The 22,973-nt window shown below is 39.3% G+C and overlaps 1 protein-coding gene and 1 pseudogene across 1 annotated transcript in view; one reads left to right on the forward strand and one right to left on the reverse strand.

The window, feature by feature from the left end:
- The window catches only part of ANTXR2 (ANTXR cell adhesion molecule 2), a 160,078-nt gene extending 144,500 nt beyond the window's left edge, over positions 1-15,578 (reverse strand). Inside the window, exons 1-3 of the mRNA XM_054484525.2 lie at positions 13,928-15,578; positions 13,083-13,154; positions 10,927-10,998 (exon numbers count right to left, since the gene is read on the reverse strand). Coding sequence (XP_054340500.1) covers positions 10,927-10,998; positions 13,083-13,154; positions 13,928-14,079 — 296 coding nt within the window. The 5' untranslated portion in view covers positions 14,080-15,578. The remainder of the gene's footprint in view (positions 1-10,926; positions 10,999-13,082; positions 13,155-13,927) is intronic.
- A 5,501-nt stretch (positions 15,579-21,079) lies between these two features.
- Positions 21,080-22,663, forward strand: LOC129035387 (importin subunit alpha-1-like; annotated as a pseudogene).
- The last annotated feature ends 310 nt before the right edge of the window (positions 22,664-22,973 follow it).

Here is a 22,973-nt window from a genome sequence, read left to right on the forward strand (position 1 = left end):
AAAACAGAAATCATTCATCCACACTGTAATGTTAAAAAAAAAAAAGCCTCTAAATGAAAGAGAAAATGACTAAAATTTTAAGAACAAGAAGAAAGAAGGTTATGTTATAAAGATAAGTTCAACTCCTCGAATTCAACATCTTAGAAGATCAGCTTCACTGAGTTTGGCTTTCAAGTTATGTCTTCAACTACATGGAAAAGCAATATTGAAACTACTTTGTATTTGTTGTGAAGCAGTTGTCAAGGATGCTGCTGTCATGACACGCATCATCCCCTATAACATTTCAAAGCAGAAGTTTCTTTGTCACCCCTAAGTAGTTGCTATGTACTTCCTCTTTTCTGCACTTGACAACCATGCAAACTTATTTCTTGCCCTGACTACTGGGGAAGCCCACAGTAAATTTCTTACTCATTCACAAAATTCTGTTAAGTTCCTGTGGTTATCATAGTGTTTCATCCCCTTTTCCAAAATCTTAGCACTCTTCTTTTTATATTTTATTAATTTTCTGCAACACTATTAATTTCTATGCAGCCTCAAATACTTTTTTGAAAGAGACAGGAATTGAACAAACAAAATGTTATATTAAAGCCCTGGTTTTCTTTAATTGAGAATTGGGGGACCAAATTCCATTATCAACTGGAGCGGAAAAGAGAAAGAGAAAGAGGAGGCACACAAACACCATATATATATATATATGGTGTTTTCCTCGCTTTCATTTAGAGGCTTCATATATATTGGAGACAGAGTTTCACTCTGTCACCCAGGCTGGAGTGCACTGGCACAATCATAGCTCACTGCAACTTCAAACCCCTGGACTCAAGCAACCCTCCCACCTCAGTCTCCCAAGTAGCTGAGACTACAGGCATATACCATTATACCAGGCTACTTTTAAATTTTCTATAGAGATGTGGTCTCACTATACTGCTCAGGCTGGTCTTGAACTCCTGGCCTCAGGCAATCCTCTCATCTTGACCTTCCAAAGTGCTGGAATTACAGACTTCAGCCACTACGCCCGGGCTTGGCTAATTTTTTAATGTATGAAATTAGCACTTTCAGCTCTGTTTGTATCTCCCTAATTTCTTTGCTGAGAAGGGCAGGGAAGGGAAGGAGAGGGGAGGAGAGGAGAGGAGTGAGGAAGGGAAGGGAAAATAGCCACCACAACTGCCATGCACTGTGCCATATCAGTAGCTTTTCTCTGAAACACTTTGGATGTGGAAGGTATGCAAGGCATTATAACTAAAATAAAGATAGGCTGAAATCATGGTGTCGTAAAATAGTTTGCAGGGAATCCTGAATTGACCAACTAACAATGAAGACATAATTTTATTTTCAGTATCTCCTACTGTTTCTTTCTACGACGTGTCTGTACAGTACTTGAACTTTCCAATGCACATCATCTTAACTTTCCAGATTTCAAAGCTCTTTCAGGATTTCAGTCAATGAATCTACACTCATCTGTTGAGCATCTGTTATATGTGAACACCGTGATTCTACACAGTGATGTGAGAATTCCTCGCACTCAGTCCAGGGGTCACTCACATAAAGCTCTATATATGCACTGTGGTTCTCCACCCTGGCTGTACACTGGAATCATTTGAGGGGATTTTCAAAAGCTCTTCTGGACTCTATTTGAAGAGATTCTAATTCACATGCTTGTGATGGGTCAGGGTTATCACTGGCCTTTGAAAACTCCCCAGAGTATTCTAATGTGCTGCCAGGATTAAGAACCTCTGATCTAACCTAATTTTAAAACTTTCTTGTGTTATTGGAATGCGTTTTGAATTACCTATTTTGCCAGTCATTGCTTCTGTATAAGAGTTTTGGGTAAATAGGATAATCTCTTAAACCATAAATAGTTTCTGGGATGGTATGGATGAAGATGTGCATGAGCTTATAGACAGAATAGAGATTAGTTCCAAGCTCAACCTTGTTTCTTCATTTATAAAATAGGAATATAAATATCTCCCCCATGGGGCCACTGTAAGGATTCATTACAGTATATTGTTATAAATGTCCTATTTTGTTATTAGTTATGGTTGTTAATCTCTTACTGTGCCTAAATTATAAATTAAGTTTTATCGTAGGTATGTATGTATAGGAAAAAAAATAGTATATATAGGGTTTGGCACTACCTGTTGTTTCAGGCATCAACTGGGGTTCTTGGAACAGATCTCCTTCAGATAAGGGGAGTCTAGTGTACCCCAAAATTAGTGGTATCAGCAAAATTGATTGTTTCTCATGGCACTGTGCACTGAATGAGCAGTTCTCATGCTTCACGTGCTGCCAATTGAGCCACTGGAATGGCTAGAAGCGGAATGCCTTCACATGGTTAGCAAGTCGGTGCCAGCGCTGATACTGGCTATTGCCTAGGAGTTCAGCTAGGACTGTTAACCAGAGTCTCCATTCTCCTCCACATGGCTAGGTTGGGCTTCTTCCTAGCATGGTGGTCGCAGAGTAGTCAAAGTTTTCATATGGCAGATGGTTTCCAAGAAAACGATAGAGGAAACTACCATGCCTTAATAAATCTTAGGCCTGGAACTGAAACTGGCAGTTTCATGTTCATGTCTGCTGCATTCTATTGATTGAAGTAAATAAATCGTAGGCCTAGCCCCAGATTTTAAAAAGTAAAAAGTGTGTGTGTGCGTCTGTGTGTGTGTGTGTGTGTATTCTATGCTTCATTGGAAGCCACCAAACAAATAATCTACCACTAAAACAAAAAGCCTCACACACTCATGTTGTCAAATGCCAATTTATATAATTGCAGGACTACTATAGGTATTTATATCATAAGTAAATTCTTTTCTTTACTCTCAATAGATTATTAGACAGAGACTTAATGTGCTTGAAATAAACAGTAATTCCAAAAGAAAATGTAGCAATACATAAGGATTTTATGATAATTAGCCAATTACACAGCATCCTGAAATGTTTCTTTTAGGGTAAAATTTAATAGATTGAGTAGAATATGAAACGAAAATGTTGTCAAAATGTTATTTGTGACTATACAAAATTACTAATGATTTATAATTCACTTAGAATTGTACTTTACCTGAGCTATTGCATATGAAGAATTTAGTAAAATATTTAATACATAGTAACTGCTCAGTAAACTTTGATACTTTTATTGTCTCCTTCCATTAATAAACCACGAAATTAACCTGAGTGAGAAAAATAGAAAAAAAACTGTATGAAGAGAAATATGTTCATTCACATATACCTGCTCTATTTAACTGTGTTACTGCCCTTCATACTGCTTAATGGATGAACCTCTAACAAGTAATTTGTTCTCACCAAGTTCCTCAATTTAAAAATTGTTTACATAATGACTGCATGAATCAGAATGCCTTATTATATTTTTTACCATTTTTGTTAAGGCCATCAACAATGATTAAAAAATTCTCATTGTCTACATTAAGAAAAAACAAATATTTAATAAAGAGAAGTATCCATTATGCAATAAAAAAATAAAAAATAAAAATTGTTTAAAGGTTTCAGATGAGTGGAAGATTTTTTCTAAAGACACACATTGCTAATACATTCTATAATCTTGGGAACTAATGGGTTTTAGCTGTATCTTACTATAGTTTATGTAAAAATATGCTTATTGTTTATTTAACATGTCATTCTAATGCCAACATAGGCCAAGGTTTCTGTGGTCCAGAGTCCAGACCAGCGAATCCAAGGTAGCAGTCATAGATCCAGAAATATCTGCTCAAAAAATACCCTGTACAATCTGAATTTTGTCAAAAATGTTCTCCAATTTGGCCTGCACCTACCAGAGTGTGGTACTCAATTCACACCTGAAGTTCAGGCCTGTTGCGTTTTGCATATTTTTACTCTATTTTCCCACTCACTGCCTTACTAAATCATGAAAAATCGACCCCTGCATTTTACCACTTCCATGTGCCAGGTCTGTCTCCCAGGCATGAGTAACAATGTACTTAATTTTCTAGAATATGCTCATAAAACAGATGTGGGACTTCAATGAAAGTGACCGCTAACATGTCCATCACGAGAATCTGAGTTGCTGCCCTGCCTGGACCCCTCAGGTTTAGCACAATGTGTGGCCAAAACAGACTTTTCAAAACAAGAGTAAATACTTCCCTAATGGAATTTTTTTAGCTAACCCAACTATTGTCTCATCTTTTCATCCCCTCACTGGTTTTTAAGAATAGAATAAATTTAGGGAACGACGATGTTTTTGAGTTGTGATTAATTCTGACTGATTGAAAACTGGAGAAGGGAACCCAGAGAGTGTGAATACAGTGTGGTGGTGAAGTGCTCATGCACAGCATCAGGCCTGGGTGTGAACCCTGGCTCTAGCTGCTTAGCTGTGTCACTTTGAGCATAGTCCTTTGATTTCTTTAAACATCTGCTCGAATCCTGGTACATCATGATGAAAATAAGGATGGTGTCCACTGATAACTGCCAAACCCCATGTTAGCCTTGGCCTCCTTCCTCTCCAATCATCAAAGCAACAACAAGAAAAGAAAAATGAAAAAAAATGAAAAACTATAAATGAGAAAAAATTAAAAGGTAGTTAGTTGCAGGTAGGCAATAGAAGCAAAGAAATAAAAGTGAATTGATAAAGTTATAAATACCCATTGTGTTCTTTTTATGTGTAGAACCTTAGTTAGTCCTTCTCATGCATTACACTTTTCTCAAGATTGCTGTATGGTAGGAATAATTCACTCTTATTAACTGGCCCAGGAATTGGGTAGCAAGAGGTTAAGTAATTTGTCAGAAGTCACACAGCTAGTATGTAGCTCCTATGCCTATTCCACCCAAGGTCCAATCCTGGTCTTTTCATTAACAGAAAACCTCAGGACACTCCATAGTAATGGTTGAACATGCTCTATTCCTGAATGCTTCCTGTTTCCAACCTCTGAATTCCATTTTGATTCCAAGATAGTAACATTAATTTCAGCATTCTTTTTTTATAAATAATACATTCTTGTTGAAATAAAATCAAACCACATATATATATATAAATTAAAATTGTGAAGGTTTTTCCCACATTCAATATCATGCCTAAGACAGTGTCATTGTTAACAATTTGTTGTATGTTCTCTAGACTTCTTTTCTTGCATTTTCAATCACATACAACCCCCTCACCATATAAACAGTTAGGGATTTTGTTTTCTTTTTATTTTATAAAAATAAAATCATACTAAGAGTGTCTGCTACTTGCTTTTACACTTAGTATATCTCTTATATATTCTCTTGTAAATATGTACAGACTTTCCTATTTCTTAATAGCTGCATAGTATTCCATCCTATGTATATGTTCTAATTTAATTATAGTATCATCAATTGATAAGCATTTAGATTGAATACAGTTTTTCACCATTATGTACAATGTTGCAGTATCCAATTTTGTATTTAGACCTACCTTTCCATGCTAATGCTAGTATTTCAGTAGGACATAGTCCCAAAAAGTAGACTTACTGAAAGGAATCTTCTATACTTTTATAGATACTACCAAGCTTCCTCTAAAATGAATGTACCAATTAATAAGTTACTTACTGTATATAAAGAACAATTTTTCCACAAGTAAATTTTTAATTCAGCTTTTAAGAAATTAGAAAAAAAAATTTTCAAATAATAGAAATGGGTATATTGTCCAAAATTAATTAAGTGACTTTTCTATAATTTCCTACAAGTTTGCCTACAGAAGATTTTTTTCCCCAAGTAATTGATTATTGTGCTCAGGTCAAACAATTATAAGACATTTTCAGCTTGGGGCCAAGTGTAATGAAAGGGAGTTGTAAATATTTATAACTGATTTGTAAGAGTAGGAATAAGAAAAATAGCAAATATAAGATTATTTATTACGTGGTATAATCACAAAAAAGACAATCTACGATGACAGCTAATAACTAAGGTTCTGAAGTCATATCAGCTCAATCACTCATTCAACAAATATTTATTGAGCATCTACTGAGCATCAGGCTCTGTTCTAGGTGTTGGGATACGTGGGGGAGCAAGACAAATGAGGACTCCTGCTTTCATGTTTACATTAGAGTCATCAAGATAAAAATAAATTAACCAACAGAACAACTTGAAAATGTGATAACCAAATATAGTATTGTAAGAGATTACTGGGGAGGAGAGGTGGGGTTCCTTTAGACCTGGTGGCCAGGCAAGGCTTCTCAGAAAAGGTGGCATGTGAGATGAAACCTAAATGATGAGAACAAGCCAGCTAGGGGCAGATCCGTGCAAAGAAAGAGCAAAGGTCCTAATGTGGAAACAAGCTCGGTCTGTTCAGGGAATGGAAAGAGGACCACTTGAGCTAGACTGTGCCACACGATGTTGCAGGAGAGGACTGGCTGGGGCATTAGGATGGGGCGTTTAGGCCTTTGGGAAACACTGGCTTTCCAGTCTAAGTGATGAAATTCTTTTAAGCATGAGAGTGGAATATCTGCTTTAACTTTAAAAGATTATTATAGCCAATATACTGCTTGCAACTTGTTAACTGTGTGTGCTTGGACAAGCCACTTTATCATTGTCAGTTTTGATTTCTCCATTTGTAAAGTCGAGGTAATAACAGTATTACAGGGAGTTCATATGAGGATTAAGTGAAGCAATGCATGGAAAGTATTTTGCACACTGCCTGGTGCATAATAATTGTTCAATAAATGTTTTCAACTAAATCTGTTACAGTATTAGCATAATATTTAACAGAACTGAGCTTAATTCACTATCCCCAATTATGCAAAATAATAACTAAAAATACTTTTTAATTAGTCTTGATTCCAAATTCTCTACTATTGAAAGGCTGGGTATTTCCATACTGAATCAACAGTTGGCATTTTTCTCTTACCTAACCCTATAATACATCCCTGGGCTATTTATGTGCCTGTGTATACCTCTACTCACACACACACTAGATTACTTATCTTTGTGTTACCGCAGGTTCCACAGTACTCAATGCATTGAATATAAGATAAGCAAGTCTTTAAGTAGGTGGGTGGGTAGGTGGATGAATGGACTAACAGACATATGGAGGGTAAAAATCATGAGAGCAAGAGAAAAGAAGGCAGTGTTTCAAATTAAAGTATTTAAAAGAATAAGGTTTTTAAGTTACGAGTATATAAAATGCATAACATCATTTCTTGGCATGTTTATTACTTTATTCATGCATTTACATAGTACCGGATGCCATGCTGAAAGCATAACAGAAGACACAGCCCTACGGTAAGTATTTACTACCTTCTAATCTTGCCTCATCTCTACTAAGAATCTTTAGCAACACTCTGAGAAACATGAAAGAGCTACTTATTTACCAAGATTGTGAAGAATTATGAGTGCTAGAAACAAAATTGTGAAAGCTGCAGGGCTTAACCTTTGGTTTTCTTTGCTTAACCTTTGCTTTCCTCACACACTCTGATCTATTTGTGATTGTAATACATAACATCAAGATTTTAATAGTTTATATGCAGAATTCCAATTTCTAGGCTTTGAAACAAAGATTCACAATAGTTGTGGAATCATTTGTTTACTGATCTGCATATAACATGCAAATTGTTTCTTCACACTTAAAAGTGTGTAATGGAGGAAAAGTGACCCTATATCCAAATATAGAGGACCATAGAAACTTGAGAAGTTACTGATTTAATTAAATAAAATTAGTAAAATAGCAATATAGAAGAAGAAAATAATGTCCTTTATTGGAGGTTGTTCTATGCTTTACAAAGTAACTTTACATGCATTATCTTACTTTGATCTTCACAATAACTCTAAGAAAATATGGAAGATTTTACGTCCTGCACCTTATGGACATAAGATTTTACGTCCTGCACCTTATGGACATAAAAACTGATACACTGTTATACAATTTGCCCCAAGTTTCCAAATCAGTCAGTGGCAAAACTGGAACTCTAGCCTAGGCATTCTCACTGTTATTTTCTGCCACCCCAAACTAATTAAAAATGCCATAAATAGTGAAATTTATTAAAACTTAAAGTGTTTATATTTAGGAAGAGACAGAGGAACCAACTATGTATAAAACAAGTTACAAGTAGTGTTATTAAAATTCCTCTTGGAATATTATAAACCCTTTTAAGAAGGGCAATATTTTCTTTATGTAAGCATGATTCTTCTCTGATCATTAAAATACTATATACTGCCTAGCTCCAGATGATAATAATAGTGATAAAGCCTTTATCTGTTGAAAACTTATATACCAGACTCTGTTCTAAATACTTCACATTCATCAACTTTCATTCATGTAACAATTTTATGGGGTAGGTATTACTATCATCATCATCATCATTGCCGTCATTATATAGATGAAAAAAGAAGAAGCATAAAGAGGTTAAGCAACTTGTCCTTGACCATTTGGCTAGTAAATTGGAAAGCCAGGATTTACATGCAGGTAGATTTGGTCTAGTGACTCTTAGCTGCAACATTATGCTGCCTCTTGAAAGAAAGGCCTCTTCTAGTCGGGCGCAGTGGCTTATGCCTGTAATCCCAGCACTTTGGGAGGCTGAGGTGGACGGATCACGAGGTCAGGAGATCAGGAGATCGAGATCATCCTGGCTAACACGGTGAAACCCCGTCTCTACTAAAAAATACAAAAAATTAGCCGGGCGTGGTGGCGGGCTCCTGTAGTCCCAGCTACTCGGGAGGCTGAGGCAGGAAAATGGTGTGAACTTGGGAGGCAGAGCTTGCAGTGAGCCAAGATCATGCCATTGCACTCCAGCCTGGGCGACAGAACGAGACTCCGTCTCAAAAAAAAAAAAAAAAAAGAAAGGCCTCTTCTGTAACCTGTTTCAGTGTCTCCCCTCTTAGATTCAACCAATGATGAAAGAAGAATCACTAACGTGGGTTAAAGATTTAAACCCCTTCCATGCATATCTAAGCAATACCAATCTGGTCACCCAGTGACCTACACTACATCTTCAAAGTGCTGAGGAACCATATGCAAAATGTCTAGCAAAGAACCTGGCACAATGTTTGCAGCTATCAATGACTGAGAGTTTCTACAAGCCTGGCATGATGCTAAGTGTTTTTCTATATATAGGAATGCCATAAATGTTAAAATGGTTCTTTTTTTTTTTTTTTTTTGGATTGGCTAGATACAAAGCTGTTTCTTTGGAAATTAAGCTGGGCAATGGAGAAAATTTATTTTCATAAAGGCGAGAACTGTTAAATCACTGGGCATGGAAAGCTGCCGTACACGGGTTGTGGACTACCATGGCTCTGGCTCCTGATGAGATTCACATCCACACAAGAAAGTAAGGAGGGCCATTATCCTCAGCAAACTAACACAGGAACAGAAAACCAAACACTGCATGTTCTTGTAATTGGAAGCTGAACAATGAGAACACATGAACACAGAGAGGGGAACAACGCACACTGGGGCCTGTGAGGGGTGCAGGGGAGAAAGCATCAGGATAGATAGCTAATGTATGTGATGATGGGTTGACAGATGCAGCAAACTACCACGGCACACGTTTACCTATGTAACAAACCTGCATGCCCTGCACACGTATCCCAGAACTTAAAATTAAAATAAAATAAAATTTAAAAAAAAAGAAAGAAATTAGAAGTATCAATGGGAAGACAAGATCCTAGGCTGCACTCAGCATCTGCAGAGAGATTTTCCTCTCTAGGAAAAGGAAAACTAAAAGCACAAAGATTAAAATCTTATATGGATAATTTTCTAAATCTCTCCCCCAGTTCCTTCAGATATTATGATTTCTTGACCTTTTCAAGGGAAAACTTAATTTACAAAAAACTGTTTTTATAGTTAACTTTTCAGAAATTCACATATCATGCAAAACAAAGTACACCAGCTTCCCTTGCTAAAACCACAGTTCAGAAAAATTTTATTTCAAAATAACAGGAAACCACTCATTCATTCATTCAACAAGAATTTATTGACCAAAAACTACCTTACATACTCTGTTAAATAAAGTAGACATAAAAATGAAGAATAAAAGCTCCCTCCTACTATGGATCCCATTCTTTAAAATATGTCAGTGAGGTGAGGTGTGGTGTCTCACACCTATAATCCCAGCACTTTGGGAGGTCAAGGCAGACAGATCTCTTGAGGTCAGGAGTTCAAGATCAACCTGGCCAATGTGGTGAAACCCCCGTCTCTACTAAAAAAATACAAAAATTGGCTGGGTGTGGTGGCATGTGCCTATAATCCCAGCTACTCGGGAAGCTGAAGCATGAGAATTGCTTGAACCTGGGAAGTGGGGGCTGCAGTGAGCCAAGATATCACCACTGCACTCCAGCCTGGGCAACAGAGAAAGACTGTCTCAAAAAATAAAAATAACATAAAATATGTCAATGACTGTTTCTAACTTGTCATTGATACAGTTTGAATGACATAGAAATGGTCATATGAAATACTGTGACATTGGTCTGGAAAAAGACACCTTTTAAAAAGCACCAAGGAGATTAGATAGATAGGTAGACAGATATAGAGATATATTGATATATACTAAGTTCCTCTATAAAGGTGAATATATTCAGCATCAATGGACCTCAGAGAAAGACCAGAAATCCAGGATGTCTACCGAATCTAGGAAATTATCCAAAAGGATCCATATCTTTCTCCCCCTCAATGTTCTTCAAATTCCTGGTTGATTAATATATTACATCTAAACAAGAAAAATGTAGAACTACTTACAGTAACAGAGAGGCCGGGGAAAGTAGGAAGTAGTGAATATACAACTAAGACAGGGATCTAGATTTCACCACACATTCCACAGCCACTATAAATGATATTGATTTTCAGATTAACTGCTCTTTTATATTACTCATACCTCCTTTCCCTTCTATTAGAGAACTGAATTGTCTGTGCATCTGCTTGATTCCACTGAGAGGCCTGAATCACCACTTGGAAATATCAATCATGCCTTTAAAATTCATCTCTACTAAAAGCTTGCAGTGAAACGATAATGCACTAACCTGTCTCCAGTTAATGGCAAAATAATAGTTGCTTGAGAAGAAAATACAATGAAAGATAATCTCATTTCAGGGCTGCAAAATAAGAAAAGAGGCAGTTAAAACATTTTTAAAAAGAAATATTGATACGATACAGATGTATAGTTAGGGAGTTTCATTTAAAATTGGTCTCACTGAATGGTCCAGGCTTCTTTTAAATGACATTCCCTAAGTAAATAGACGAACTCTGCTTAACATTGTTGCATAAGTCATTTTGGATTTAGTCAATGCTTCCCAGCACTCACATACCCCTCCATGACCCATAAGGACTTGCATTTAGAAAGAGACTAAATGGAAAGATAAATTCTAAGCTGATGTAAAATTCTTTCATAGAAAATTCCTCTTCCCTTGGTGTTCTACAACATTTCCTTTAAAGGTGGCCAGGCCCTTCAAAGTGATTATGGTTATCAACACTTATGGGTGGAGAGTACCCAGTTTGAGTTAATGACCACAACTATGATATGAGTCTATAAAAAAGTCATCCTGAAGTAAGACTACTTAAAGAGTCATGGAGAATGTGAAAGAAATGATAAATCTCTTTCTGCTTAGGCATTTTTTATTTTCTAAGTCTCAAACATCCTATTTTCCATTGGCAACAAGTGCCCCAGTCAGCTATATCTTTCAAGTTTTAGGCACGTCTCTCACAGAATGGTTCTTGCTTCTCGGACACTCTCTGCAACTATTACTAAGATTCAAAACTGAAGATATGAAACTAGAATCTATAAATTGAAAATCAGAATCCTCTCAAAGGCTTCTACATATTTTAAAAGTCAGTCTACTCGTTAGTCACCCCTTATTCACTTCCTTCAATGTATTGCTAGTAATTGAGCAACTAGACTTGAGCCAGACAACTGTGTATTATAGAATTCCAACTTAAAAACCAGATCAATGAGTTAAGAAAAGAGCTTGCTTCTTTAAAATGTTGTAGTGATGTGATTCATTGCTTTTGATCAAAATCTACATGACACCCTTTTCACATTGAAGGATTAAATTAGAAAATTTATAAACAACTGTTTGTTCTGCCTCTGACATTTAAGGACATAGGATCTTGTTTGTTTTTCTTTCCTAGACAGTTTTACCTCAGACCCTGTCCAGAAATGAGTGTTAAACTTGGCTTCTTAAGCAAGGGACTGATGATTGAACATGGACAGGCATACATTTTTATAGGGATAACTTTACTGCTGCCAATAACTGAAAGCAAGGATTGCCTAGGCCTCTACAGATTGTTTGAAGTTACTTGCAACATGACTTTCAAAATGTTTTGATCATCCAAGCCTGTTTTACAGAAAACATTTGGGCTAACAAGACTGAAAGAAGCAATATTTAATGATACAGTTCCTATTCATGTCCTTTCCATTATCTTGATAAACTTGTGTTTGCTCATTGCATTTTTTCTTAAAAAAAAAAAAAAAAAAAGAAGGAAAAAAAAAGCCTCAAAAGCCTAGTGTCCTGAGGTTATTTTTAAATAGGAGATGCCACTAATTCCTAGTTACCTCTAAATAAGAGAGTAAGCTGGATTTCATACCAGTAATGCTTTTTATAGGAGAGGAAACCAGTCTTTCCTGGTGATGCTTATTGCATATATAGAACAGTTAAATTTTAAACCAACCACACACCCACACATTGTGTAAACACAAGTCGTTGCTTTAAACACACACACAAGTGCCTTTTCTGGTAGTGGGTTATTAACACATGTTCATTTGAAGTTTTCCAACACTTTTTGTTTGTTTTAATGAGGACCTCTATAATGCTAAGAAATGTGTGGAAATAAAAATATATTATGGATACTATTCACATAAAATTTATTTTTTAATGTGATAAATTATGAGAAAGCATAACTGAAATTCAAAACAGATGAAAATTTGGAAAGAAAAAGACATTTGGAATAGTATTTGAAGATGCTTCCCCAGAGTCTGAGCCAAGTTTCTGGGATCCAGATGAAATAAGCCCTCAAGGACTGAAGGGCTTGTGCTAATAACAGCATGTGTGCAATAACTACCCTGAGGCACTTAAAAGTAACATTTCAGGAAAAGTTTTTCCTATAAAAGTTTTCAGAAAAGGGAAATTCTACACTTTGCTCTACTTCTCCACTGCCTAGAAAAGTAAAGTAAGAAAGATACCTCACAAATCTCTCCGCAAGTTGCTGGACGAAATTATAAATTTCAATCCAGTTATTTGCCACACTCCCAGACCTGAAAGATGAAATTGAACTGATCAGAGAAACAAAACACGGAACTGAAAAGTAAACATTTTGAAATGGTTCCTTCTTCAGTGCCACGAACATGGGGGCACCTGGCCTCTTTTTCAAGCTAAGTAAGGGTATCTGTAGCTGAAACTTTAGTGGTACCGAGTTAAAGAAGTCAGCCCCAGAGCAAGACTCCGTCAAAAAAAAAAAAAAAAAAAAAAAGAAGAAGAAGAAGAAGAAATCAGCCCATTTTCTGGGGTGGGTAAACACCTGCCTGCTAATTGTTTAGAGTGGAACCCGGCTCTTCAGAGTAAACACAAAAGCCTTTCTTCGCAGGAAATGCAAACCACTCTGGGCATGTTAACCCTAGGCTTTTCCTGGCTCCAATGAAAGCTCTATGATTAGGATAAAACCAGGCAAACTTTAGCCTACGTACGAGCAGGGTCGAGGAGGTGGGTAAGGACTCAGTGGCCGATGGAGCGTGGCCCGCAAGAGGCCACACTCCCATTTCCCAAGAGGCCCAAAGACTGGCAAACAGTGAATACCCCAACTCCCCAAAGAGCCAGGTAGCCCGGGGCTCCAATCACTACCCCCAACCCCGCTGATCTCCGCCCACACAGATCCGAACGCGCTTGCCCTTTGGAAGAAGACAGCAACAGGGCACCCCTCCGCGGGTTTCCAACACCACTCCCCGGGGTGCGCACACGCATCTCAGCCTCAGCCCCAGCTGATCCAGTGCCGCCCTCACCAGGAGACCCTGGACCTCCCTCGCACACTCACTTGTCTAGGACGAAGTAGAGATCAAAGGCTCTTCTGCAGGAGGGCTGCTCCTGGGCGCGCAGCAGCCCCCCGGGACCGCTGAGCACCAACAGCCACAGCCCGGGGAACAGCCAGCTCCCGGGGCTGCGGGCCGGGGACCGCTCCGCCACCATCCTGCGGCCGGGGGCCTGCGACTCCCTCCCGCTCGCAGTCCCCTAAGCTCGGGAGGGTCGCAAAGGTGGCGGGAGTCACCCGGCACGCACTCTGGGGTGGGGGGCGGCGAGCAGCTGAGGCGCCGGCGCCTGCGGCAGCGGGACCCACCAGCTGACAGAGGGAGGGAGAGAGGGAGGTCCTGAGAGGACAAAGGGAGTCTCCGCCACCGCCGCAGCTGCCGCCGGAACTCTTGACGAATCCCAGTGGAAGCGCGATCCAGTCCTCCCCCTCCCGATTCCGGAGAGTTCCTGCAGACAATGCGGGCCCACGGCGACAGCTCGCCAAAGGAGTTCCTCTCCGGCCTGGGGCCGAGCCTACAGCGCCCGCCTCGGACCCGGACCTGGAACCCACCCCGCCTGGAGGGTTGAAGTCCCCCCGCTGCCGTGCGCTTCGGGACAAGGGGTCCCTGGGACGCGGCGACGGCAGAACAAACTAGGAGTGGAGACCCTTCTCCTCCGGCTCCCTTCCTCCGGCGGCCCCAACTCCCTCCGCACTCCGAAACTTTCCTCCCGGTGCTGGACTCTGGCACCGCGCTGACAGGCCGTCCCCTTTAGGGGAGGAGGCTAGCTGTCCCTGGGACTCCCGGCTGGAGAGAAGCCACGCCGAGGCCAGGAGCGCGCTCGGGCCAGGTCTATGCTGCGTGTGTCAGTGTGCGCCCGGGGACGAGGGCGGGGCCCCAGCTGAAGCCTCTGAGCCACACACGCACACTTGTGGGTTCCTGCCGAGTTGAAGATGACTAACGCTTGCCAGATTTGGGAAAGGGAAGAAGGAGTTTAGAAAAACAAAAGTTATGTAGAAACTAAACATACCCGTATATCCTGCAGGCCTGGCCTATTTTAGCAGCTGTGCTAAAACAGCCCCCATGCGTGGTTTACAAACCCAAGACTAAGGATTCCATGGGAGGTGACGGCCTCCTCACTCCTCACTCCACCCCACCCCCTACTACCACAAACACTCTTTATGAACTTCCTCTTTTTCTTCTAAAGAAACCTGCTTAGTTTTTTTTTTTTTTTTCTCTCTAAAAAAAAGCCAAGCCAAGGAAAGGCCAGAGTGGGGAGTGGGAGGGGATAGCAGGCCTTTTTGGGAGTAGTAAGTTGTACCTCAAAATATTTCAACCCACTGTCATTTCCCTGCAAGCTCCAGTTCTGGAGAATTTCAGCTTTGGGCAAGCTAGGTCTCCTTTGCAAAACTTGTGCAAGCACTCAAGTTTGTGCACAAATCCTCTGTCTACTAGTTCTGCTCTCCCTCCTCTCTCTTCCCCCCACCTCCGTGACTTCCGCCCTCCCTTAGTCAAAACTGGCTTTTAGAACCTACTACCTTTTCATTTTTAACAAAATCAATGCTTCATGTAGTACTTACATATACATCTCTTCTGTTTGTTGCCATATGTATTTAACTTTTCATTTATTATATTTGATATACAACCAGATATGTCAGCTCTTTGAAGATAAAAATTAGTTACTTTAACAAAGATTCATTGAGTGCCTATTATTTGCTAGGCACTGTTCCAGAAGTGGAGGTTAGTGCACAGAACAAGATAACAAACCCTTGCTTTCATGAAGCTGACAGTCTGGCTGAAGAGTGAAAACAGACAATAAGAAATAAATACATAAGCAAGGAAAAAAATGTCCATATTGGAAAGGTGGCTTGTAGAAATTTAAAATATTGTGATGATAAAGAATGACAGACTCAGTGACTAACAAAAAAGACCCAGTCATTCCAAGAGCTCTAAGGGGAAACATTTGGAGTTACTGCAAAGGTCCATAGACATTAGCTTAGCATATTCAAAAAAGAAAAAAAAAAACTGTGTGGCTGGAGCTTTGCAGGTAAGATGATGTAAGAGAAATAGGCAAGGGCCAGATTATGTGATGCTTTGTTTACTGAGATAAGGAATTCAGATATTTAATATTGAGTGTGATAGGAGGTTATTAGAGGAGTTTAAGCCCAGGAATGGAGTGGCAAATGAATTGGTATGATCTGTGTTTTTCAAAGATCATTCTGGCTGCAATGAAACAATGAATTTGGAGTTAGCAACAGTGACAATAGGGAGAGCAGTTAGGAGACTATTGCAGTAGCAACATGTGACAGACAATCCTGAGGTTCATAAATTTGGAAAGGATAACTTCATTTCTTATAAAGGGTTACAGCTGCAGGCTAGACATCTTGACAGGCTGGGAAGTGTAGCCTCTGGCAGAGACAAAAAGCAAGCACTTTGAGGGAGGAAAGGTTGGAACAGGAATTTATGCTGAATGAGTTGGCCAAGTATACATATTCAACAGGTTATAGGAGGAACTATGAATATTTCTGAAGCAAGGGGTACATGAACTATGCATATTTCTGAAGCAGGTGGGTTAAGTTTCCACATCAAAGTGAACATGGGACATACGCAACATGCATTTTTAGTAAGCAAACATGAATAGTAAGCAAACATACAAGTTGCGTATGTCTCATGTTCACTTTGAGGTGGAGACTTAACAATTAAATGTATTATAATTAGGCCCTATATGTCAAAAGGTGAAACAGAAGACATGAAGGCACTCAGTGTCACAGCCTCTGTAAACTGGCGAGAACCAGTCTATGGTCAGTGGTCTCTTATCAGGAGAAAGTTGTTAAAATCAGTCTCTTGTCCAGTCAAAGCTGTAGTTATGGCTTGTGGAACAGGGATGGGGTGGAGGATTAATTAATTAGTGTCTTGCAGTCAGTAAGATGCAATTGTTTCAATATTGCTTATCTTGAGGCCAGTGTTTGTTTAGATGCTAGAGAAAAAGAAAACCCTTTTGGCAGTTAGAATATAGTTTATTTTTTTAAGTGTAGGAGTGTGTGACTTAACCTTTGCCTGGCATGGTCTTAGGTCTTGTTTATAATTTGGTGTCTTATGAACACAGAGTACATTCTGTCAGTCTTATCATCTCTTTTTTAACAAAGGCAAAATAAAATGGTACCATCATCACTATAGCAACTAACCTGAGAGTTATGAATGGATGAAAACTTCAATATTTACAGGCAGACCTCCATTTTGAAAATATGCTCATTACAAATGTCAAAGATTGAATGGAGGGTGGCTAAAATCCCTTCTCACTCTTTGCCAACTGGTCACTTGGGGATGGAAATTCCACCACTGTCAAATGCATCAATCTGCCACTTTTTACCTGATGGAGTGAGGAAGATACTGAGGGGCAAGGGGCTAACTAGATGGAAGATAACTTTTACTTTTGTAAGAAGGAAACATACAGCCTTCATAATTTTCAAATAATTAAGCACTAGAAGAAAGTCCTTAATTAGTCCTGAGACTAATTAAGAAAGTCCTTAAAGCACCTTAATTCTGTCCTCCTTGGCTTCGTCTTTTCTTGAAGCTCTAAAATTCTGATTACTTCTGCAGCCCTCCAGTTTCCAGGTATGTGTTGCCACTTCTCATTTCACATTTCGGTCCAACCTGAATACATAAATCTCCTTGACTTCCCATAACAGAACTGAAACAGGCTGACATTTTCAGCAAATTTGTATCAACAGCTTGTTCAAGTTTCAAGGTTTTTTATTCATTGCTGGTTGAAATTGGTTTCCATTTTCAACTTTAATCTTAAGACAGAATCAAAGATATTATATGCCACATCAGCATGTTATTGAATAAAATCTGGGGAAAAAATGTATCCCCCAAAAAAAGTGACAATTTGTTTCATGTTAGAAGGAGATAGAAGGCAAAGAAATATGAGACATGATACTAACCATGTACTCTATCCTCCTAAGGAAGTATTTTAAACTCACATTTGTTGGTTTCCTTTATCCCTAGTCTTGACTAATTACCTGCTCATCTTCTGGGACTTCCCAAACTGGTCTAAGAATCCATCTTGTCCTAGGTTCAAACTAAAGCAAAATACCTCAATTTAAAAGTTCTTCTTCCTCAAAATTTCCAGGCCTTCTGAGAGTACTCCCACTCAGTTCTTCTTTCTTGAGCACAAGACTGGCAGAGAATATTGACATACCAAAAAAATTGTACCACTCTTTTGTTTATCTGTTTGCTTGGGTAAAGAATTCATCCCAGTCCTGGAGCATTTTGCATCTCACTGACTTGCTCATGTAAGATCTACAGCAAAGCAAAAAATGGCCTCATCTGGCACAGACCAATAACTAATCAAATCACTTTCATTTAATAAAAATTAATCAGAAGATCATTAATTACTGGGGCAACCAACTGTCTTAACTTGTCACAGACTGAGGGGTGTCTTCAGTCTCATGGACATGGGACTTTCCATGCTAAAACTAGGGCAGTCCCTGGGATAGTTCCTGGCAAGCAAAGCTGTTGGTCATTCTTTTCCTAAGCAATAATGAGGGAAGATGAAAGCAAAAGCAGACGTGAAAATCTCTCCAAGCCGTGAAAAATAAGTGGTAGCAAAAGCAGTACTTTCCCTCTCCTTCATCAGTGAGAGCACTCTGGGAATTGTATCAGCTGGAGAATAGCCAGGTAAGGTTTCAAACTGACTTTTGTACCATGACAGTCATGCTGGGACCCTGTTTAATCTTCAATCTGACATCAAGAATGGGAGGGATAATGCAGATTTTTTAAGAGAGAGAGAGAAAAAGAGACTCTATACTGCATTATGTAGGTAAATAAATCTAAAAAATGTCTCTTTTGTCAAATTATTTGTATTTCCACTGAATTATTTGGCTTTACAATCCATGAATGCCCCCACTCTTTGAAAATTATTCTTTGTATTAAATCAAACTTCTAACTCAGTGTTAGAATGTATCACCTTATTAATAAAAATGCTAATGAACCCCAAAACATTTTAAATTCATTCTAATGCAGTTAGAATAGCTTGAGATTGACATCTGATGATTTAAAGTCTTCACTAGACCCCCTTTCATTGTCCTTTTTTTCCTATCTGCAGAGCTCTGATGGACTACATGTTAAATTATATTTAATTACTTATTTACTGGTCTTTTATTGTACTTAACGAATGTTTACTGATACCTACTATGTATCAGGTAATGTTTCAAGCACAAATGTTAGACTTTCTATTCTCAAGCAGTTTGCATTTTCAATCTCCTGTCGTGAATTTTTTTCCATCACCCCATACCCCAACAAATAAACTAACAGAAAGGCGAATAAGCAACAACAATAAAAGTATTCTTTATGTGTAAAAAAGTATATAATCTATATTATTTGCAAGTAGACATCTTTTATGGTATACACGACTACAGACGTGACTATCCTGGAAGTTGAGTACCATACTGAAAATGATTCATATTCATGTCACATGGGAAATGATTCATTATATGATATCTACAGTGATTCAGAAGAAGAAAATAAATCTTCACTACCTATAAGTGATAAAGCTTATTTCAACTTTTATCAGGCATAGTCATTAAAGAACTAGATTTCGTCAATGTCTGAACTAGTTCCTGAGAGTGAATAAAATGCCTTTGGAAGGTGCAATTGCCTCTAAATTAATATCTCTATGTATGACAATAGGGGGTGCTAACTAATGTTAGAGAATGATTACTAACATCTGCATTTGGGATCAAATGTGTCTCAAATTGAGTTTCTCCGAAACAGACTTGAGATTCGGAGATTTGCATGCAGGAGGTATATTGAGGCATGCAGCAAAACCTCAACGAAGGAATGAGGGAAGCAGGAATTGTCAGAGAGAGAAACTTGAACCATGATGGAATTCCAAAGGAGGCTTCAAGCAACCACCAAAGGTAACTCTGGAGCTGTGATAGCCTTTCATAGTTGTCCTGAATTGAGTGAGACAAGGGAGCCAGCGTTTGTTACCCCTCATGGATCACTCACTAAATGTGGGCTTCCACTCTACAGGGGAAAGGCATAACCTTAAGCAATGGCAGCTTCTTTTGACTTGGGGCAGTTATGAGGAGGGACTCAGTTGTGAGCTGTCAACAGCAAAATCCTGGCTGTGGGGAAATTAGTGTTTCAGCCCTGAAGGAGGAATCTAGGTGATGCAACTACAGCACCTACAACCACAGCATCCAGAATATCCAAGAAAAGCCAAGACACCTGGCAGCTAGTTTGATGAAAATCCTATCTCATGTGCAATGTCAGACCTTCATAAAGCAGCTCAGGCTTGGATTGGCATCGTAGAATCATAAAGTCATGTAACTGCATCACTTCTCTCATGCCTTCTGTCTTAGCTCTGATGCAGGTCAGTTTCTCAATTCTCGAAGGAATTACTCTAATAGTATTCTATTCTTCCTATACCTTCTCCATATTTCAATATAATTAGTCCCCTGTAGTATAAAACCAATCATATTAATCACCCACCTAGTTACTGCAATGGAATATGGTTTCCTAACAGTGGAAGGCCTTCCACAATAGCATTACAACTTAGCTTTGTATCCTCACCTCGAACAAGTCTAGTCCCTTCATATACTTGATGCTCCAGAGAAACCATAAAAGTCACTGTTCCCCTCCTATGCACAAGTATATCTTTTGGATTTACCTTGTTTTGTACTCCCATTTCCCTGATACTGTGTTCTAGGTGTCAAATGCTATCTCCTCTTTCTCTTGCCTTCTATTCTCTTACTGAACAATTCAGGTCAAAAGCCATTAGGTGGGCCAAGCACTGGGTGCTAGGGTGGTGCAGAGCTACAGTAAAGTAGTCCAAGCAGTGTGCGGAAAACCAAGCAGGGCAAGGAGAGTGTCCCCATGGTGCAGGGAAGGACAGCCTGGCATGGAGCATTGGAGACGGAGAAGGGTGAGGAAAGTGTCTACCTGGGAAGGTGGCCCAGCATGAGGAATAGAGAAATAAGCCAGTGAGCAGATTACCTGGTGGTGAGAAGGAGGTGACGTTTCTGACCCTAATTAAGATCAGGAGGACAACACTTCTTTGAGCTGAGTCGAAGTGGATGCTTTGAGCGCAGCCGCCCCACAGCCGCCGATCACTGTGTCACTTCCTGTAGAACCCTGGGCCTGCTTTGCAGCTTTCCTCCCTTTGTCTCATAACCATGTCTACCAATGAGAATGCTAATATACCAGTTGCCCAAATTAACAGACTCAAGAACAAGGGAAAAGACAGTACAGAAATGAGGTGTTGCAGAATAGAAGTCAATGTGAAGCTGAGGAAAGCTAAGAGGAATGACCAGATGCTGAAGAGAGAAATGCAAGCTCATTTCCTGATGTTGCTGCTTCTCCGCTGGAGAAAAATCGCAAAACCCAGGGCGCTGTAAATTGGTCTGTTGATGACATTGTCAAAGGCACAAATAGCAACAATGTGGAAAGTCAGCTCCAAGCTACTCAAGCTGCCATGAAACTACTTTCTAGAGAAAAACAGCCTCCCATAGGCAACATAATCTGGGCTGGTTTGATTCCAAAATTTGTGTCCTTCTTGGGCAGAACTGATTGTAGTCCCACTCAGTTTGAATCTGCTTGGGCACTCACTAACATTGCTTCTGGGACATCAGAATAAGCCAAGGCTGTGGTAGATGGAGGTGCCATCCCAGCATTCATTTCTCTGTTAGCATCTCCCCATGCTCACGTCAGTGAACAAGCTGTATGGGCTCTAGGAAACATTGCAGGTGATGGTTTAGTTTTCCGAGACTTGGTTATTAAGTATGGTGCAGTTGACCCACTCTTGGCTCTTCTTGCAGTTCCCGATATGTCATCTTTAGTATGTGGTTACTTATGTCATCTTACCTGGACACTTTCAATCCTCTGCTGCTACAAGAATCCTGCACCCCCATTAGATGCTGTTGAGCAAATTCTTCCTACCTTAGTTTGGCTCCTGCATCATGATGATCCAGAAGTATTAGCAGATAGCTGTTGGGCTATTTCCTACCTTACTGATGGTCCAAATAAACGAATTGACATGTTCTTGAAAACAGGAGTTCTGCCTCAATTTGTGAAGCTTCTAGGAGCTTCTGAATTGCCAACTGTGACTCCTGCACTAAGACCCATAGGGAATATTGTCACTGGTACAGATGAAGAGACTCAGGTTGTGATCGATGCAGGAGCACTTGCTGTCTTTCCCAACCTGCTCATCAACCCCAAAACTAACTTTCAGAAGGAAGCTACATGGACAATGTCAAACATCACAGCTGACCCTCAGGACGAGATACAGCAAGTTGTGAATCATGGATTAGTCCCATTCCTCACAACGTTCTCTCTAAGGCAGATTTTAAGACACAAAAGGAAGCTGTATGGGCCATGACCAACTATACCAGTGGTGGAACAATTGAACAGGCTGTATACCTCATTCATTGTGGCATAATAAAACCATTGATGAACCTCTTAACTTCAAAAGATACCAAGGTTATTCTGGTTATTCTGGATGCCATTTCGAACATCTTTCAGGCTGCTGAGAAACTAGGTGAAACTGAGAAACTTAGTATAACGATTGAAGAATGTGGAGGCTTAGACAAAATTGAAGCTCTACAAAACCATGAAAATCAGTCTGTGTATAAGGCTTTGTTAAGCTTGAGAAGAACTTCTTGGTAGAGGAAGAGGAAGATCAAAATGCTGTGCCAGAAACTACCTCTGAAGGCTATACCTTCCAAGTTCAGAATGGGACTCCTGGAACCTTTAACTTTTAGATCATGTAGCTGAGGTATGTTTTTGTTGTGTACTATATTTGGTATTTTGTCTTACTGTTTCTCTACTAAGAAGTCTTTTTAAATGTGGCTGGTTATTGTAGCACTTTTTACACTGAAACTATACTTGAACAGTTCCAACTGTACATACTGTAGGAAGCTTGTCCTCTGAATGAGTTTCTTATTTCTATGTGGAATTTCTTATCTTGCAGCATCCTGTAAATAAACAATAAAGTCCACCCTTTACTTAAAAACAAAAAATCAAGAGGACTTCTGCATGGGGGAAAGTTCACTGTGGAGTATTTGGAGCCCA

Source organism: Pongo pygmaeus, chromosome 3, assembly GCF_028885625.2.
Source record: "Pongo pygmaeus isolate AG05252 chromosome 3, NHGRI_mPonPyg2-v2.0_pri, whole genome shotgun sequence".
NCBI classification, from domain to species: domain Eukaryota; kingdom Metazoa; phylum Chordata; class Mammalia; order Primates; family Hominidae; genus Pongo; species Pongo pygmaeus.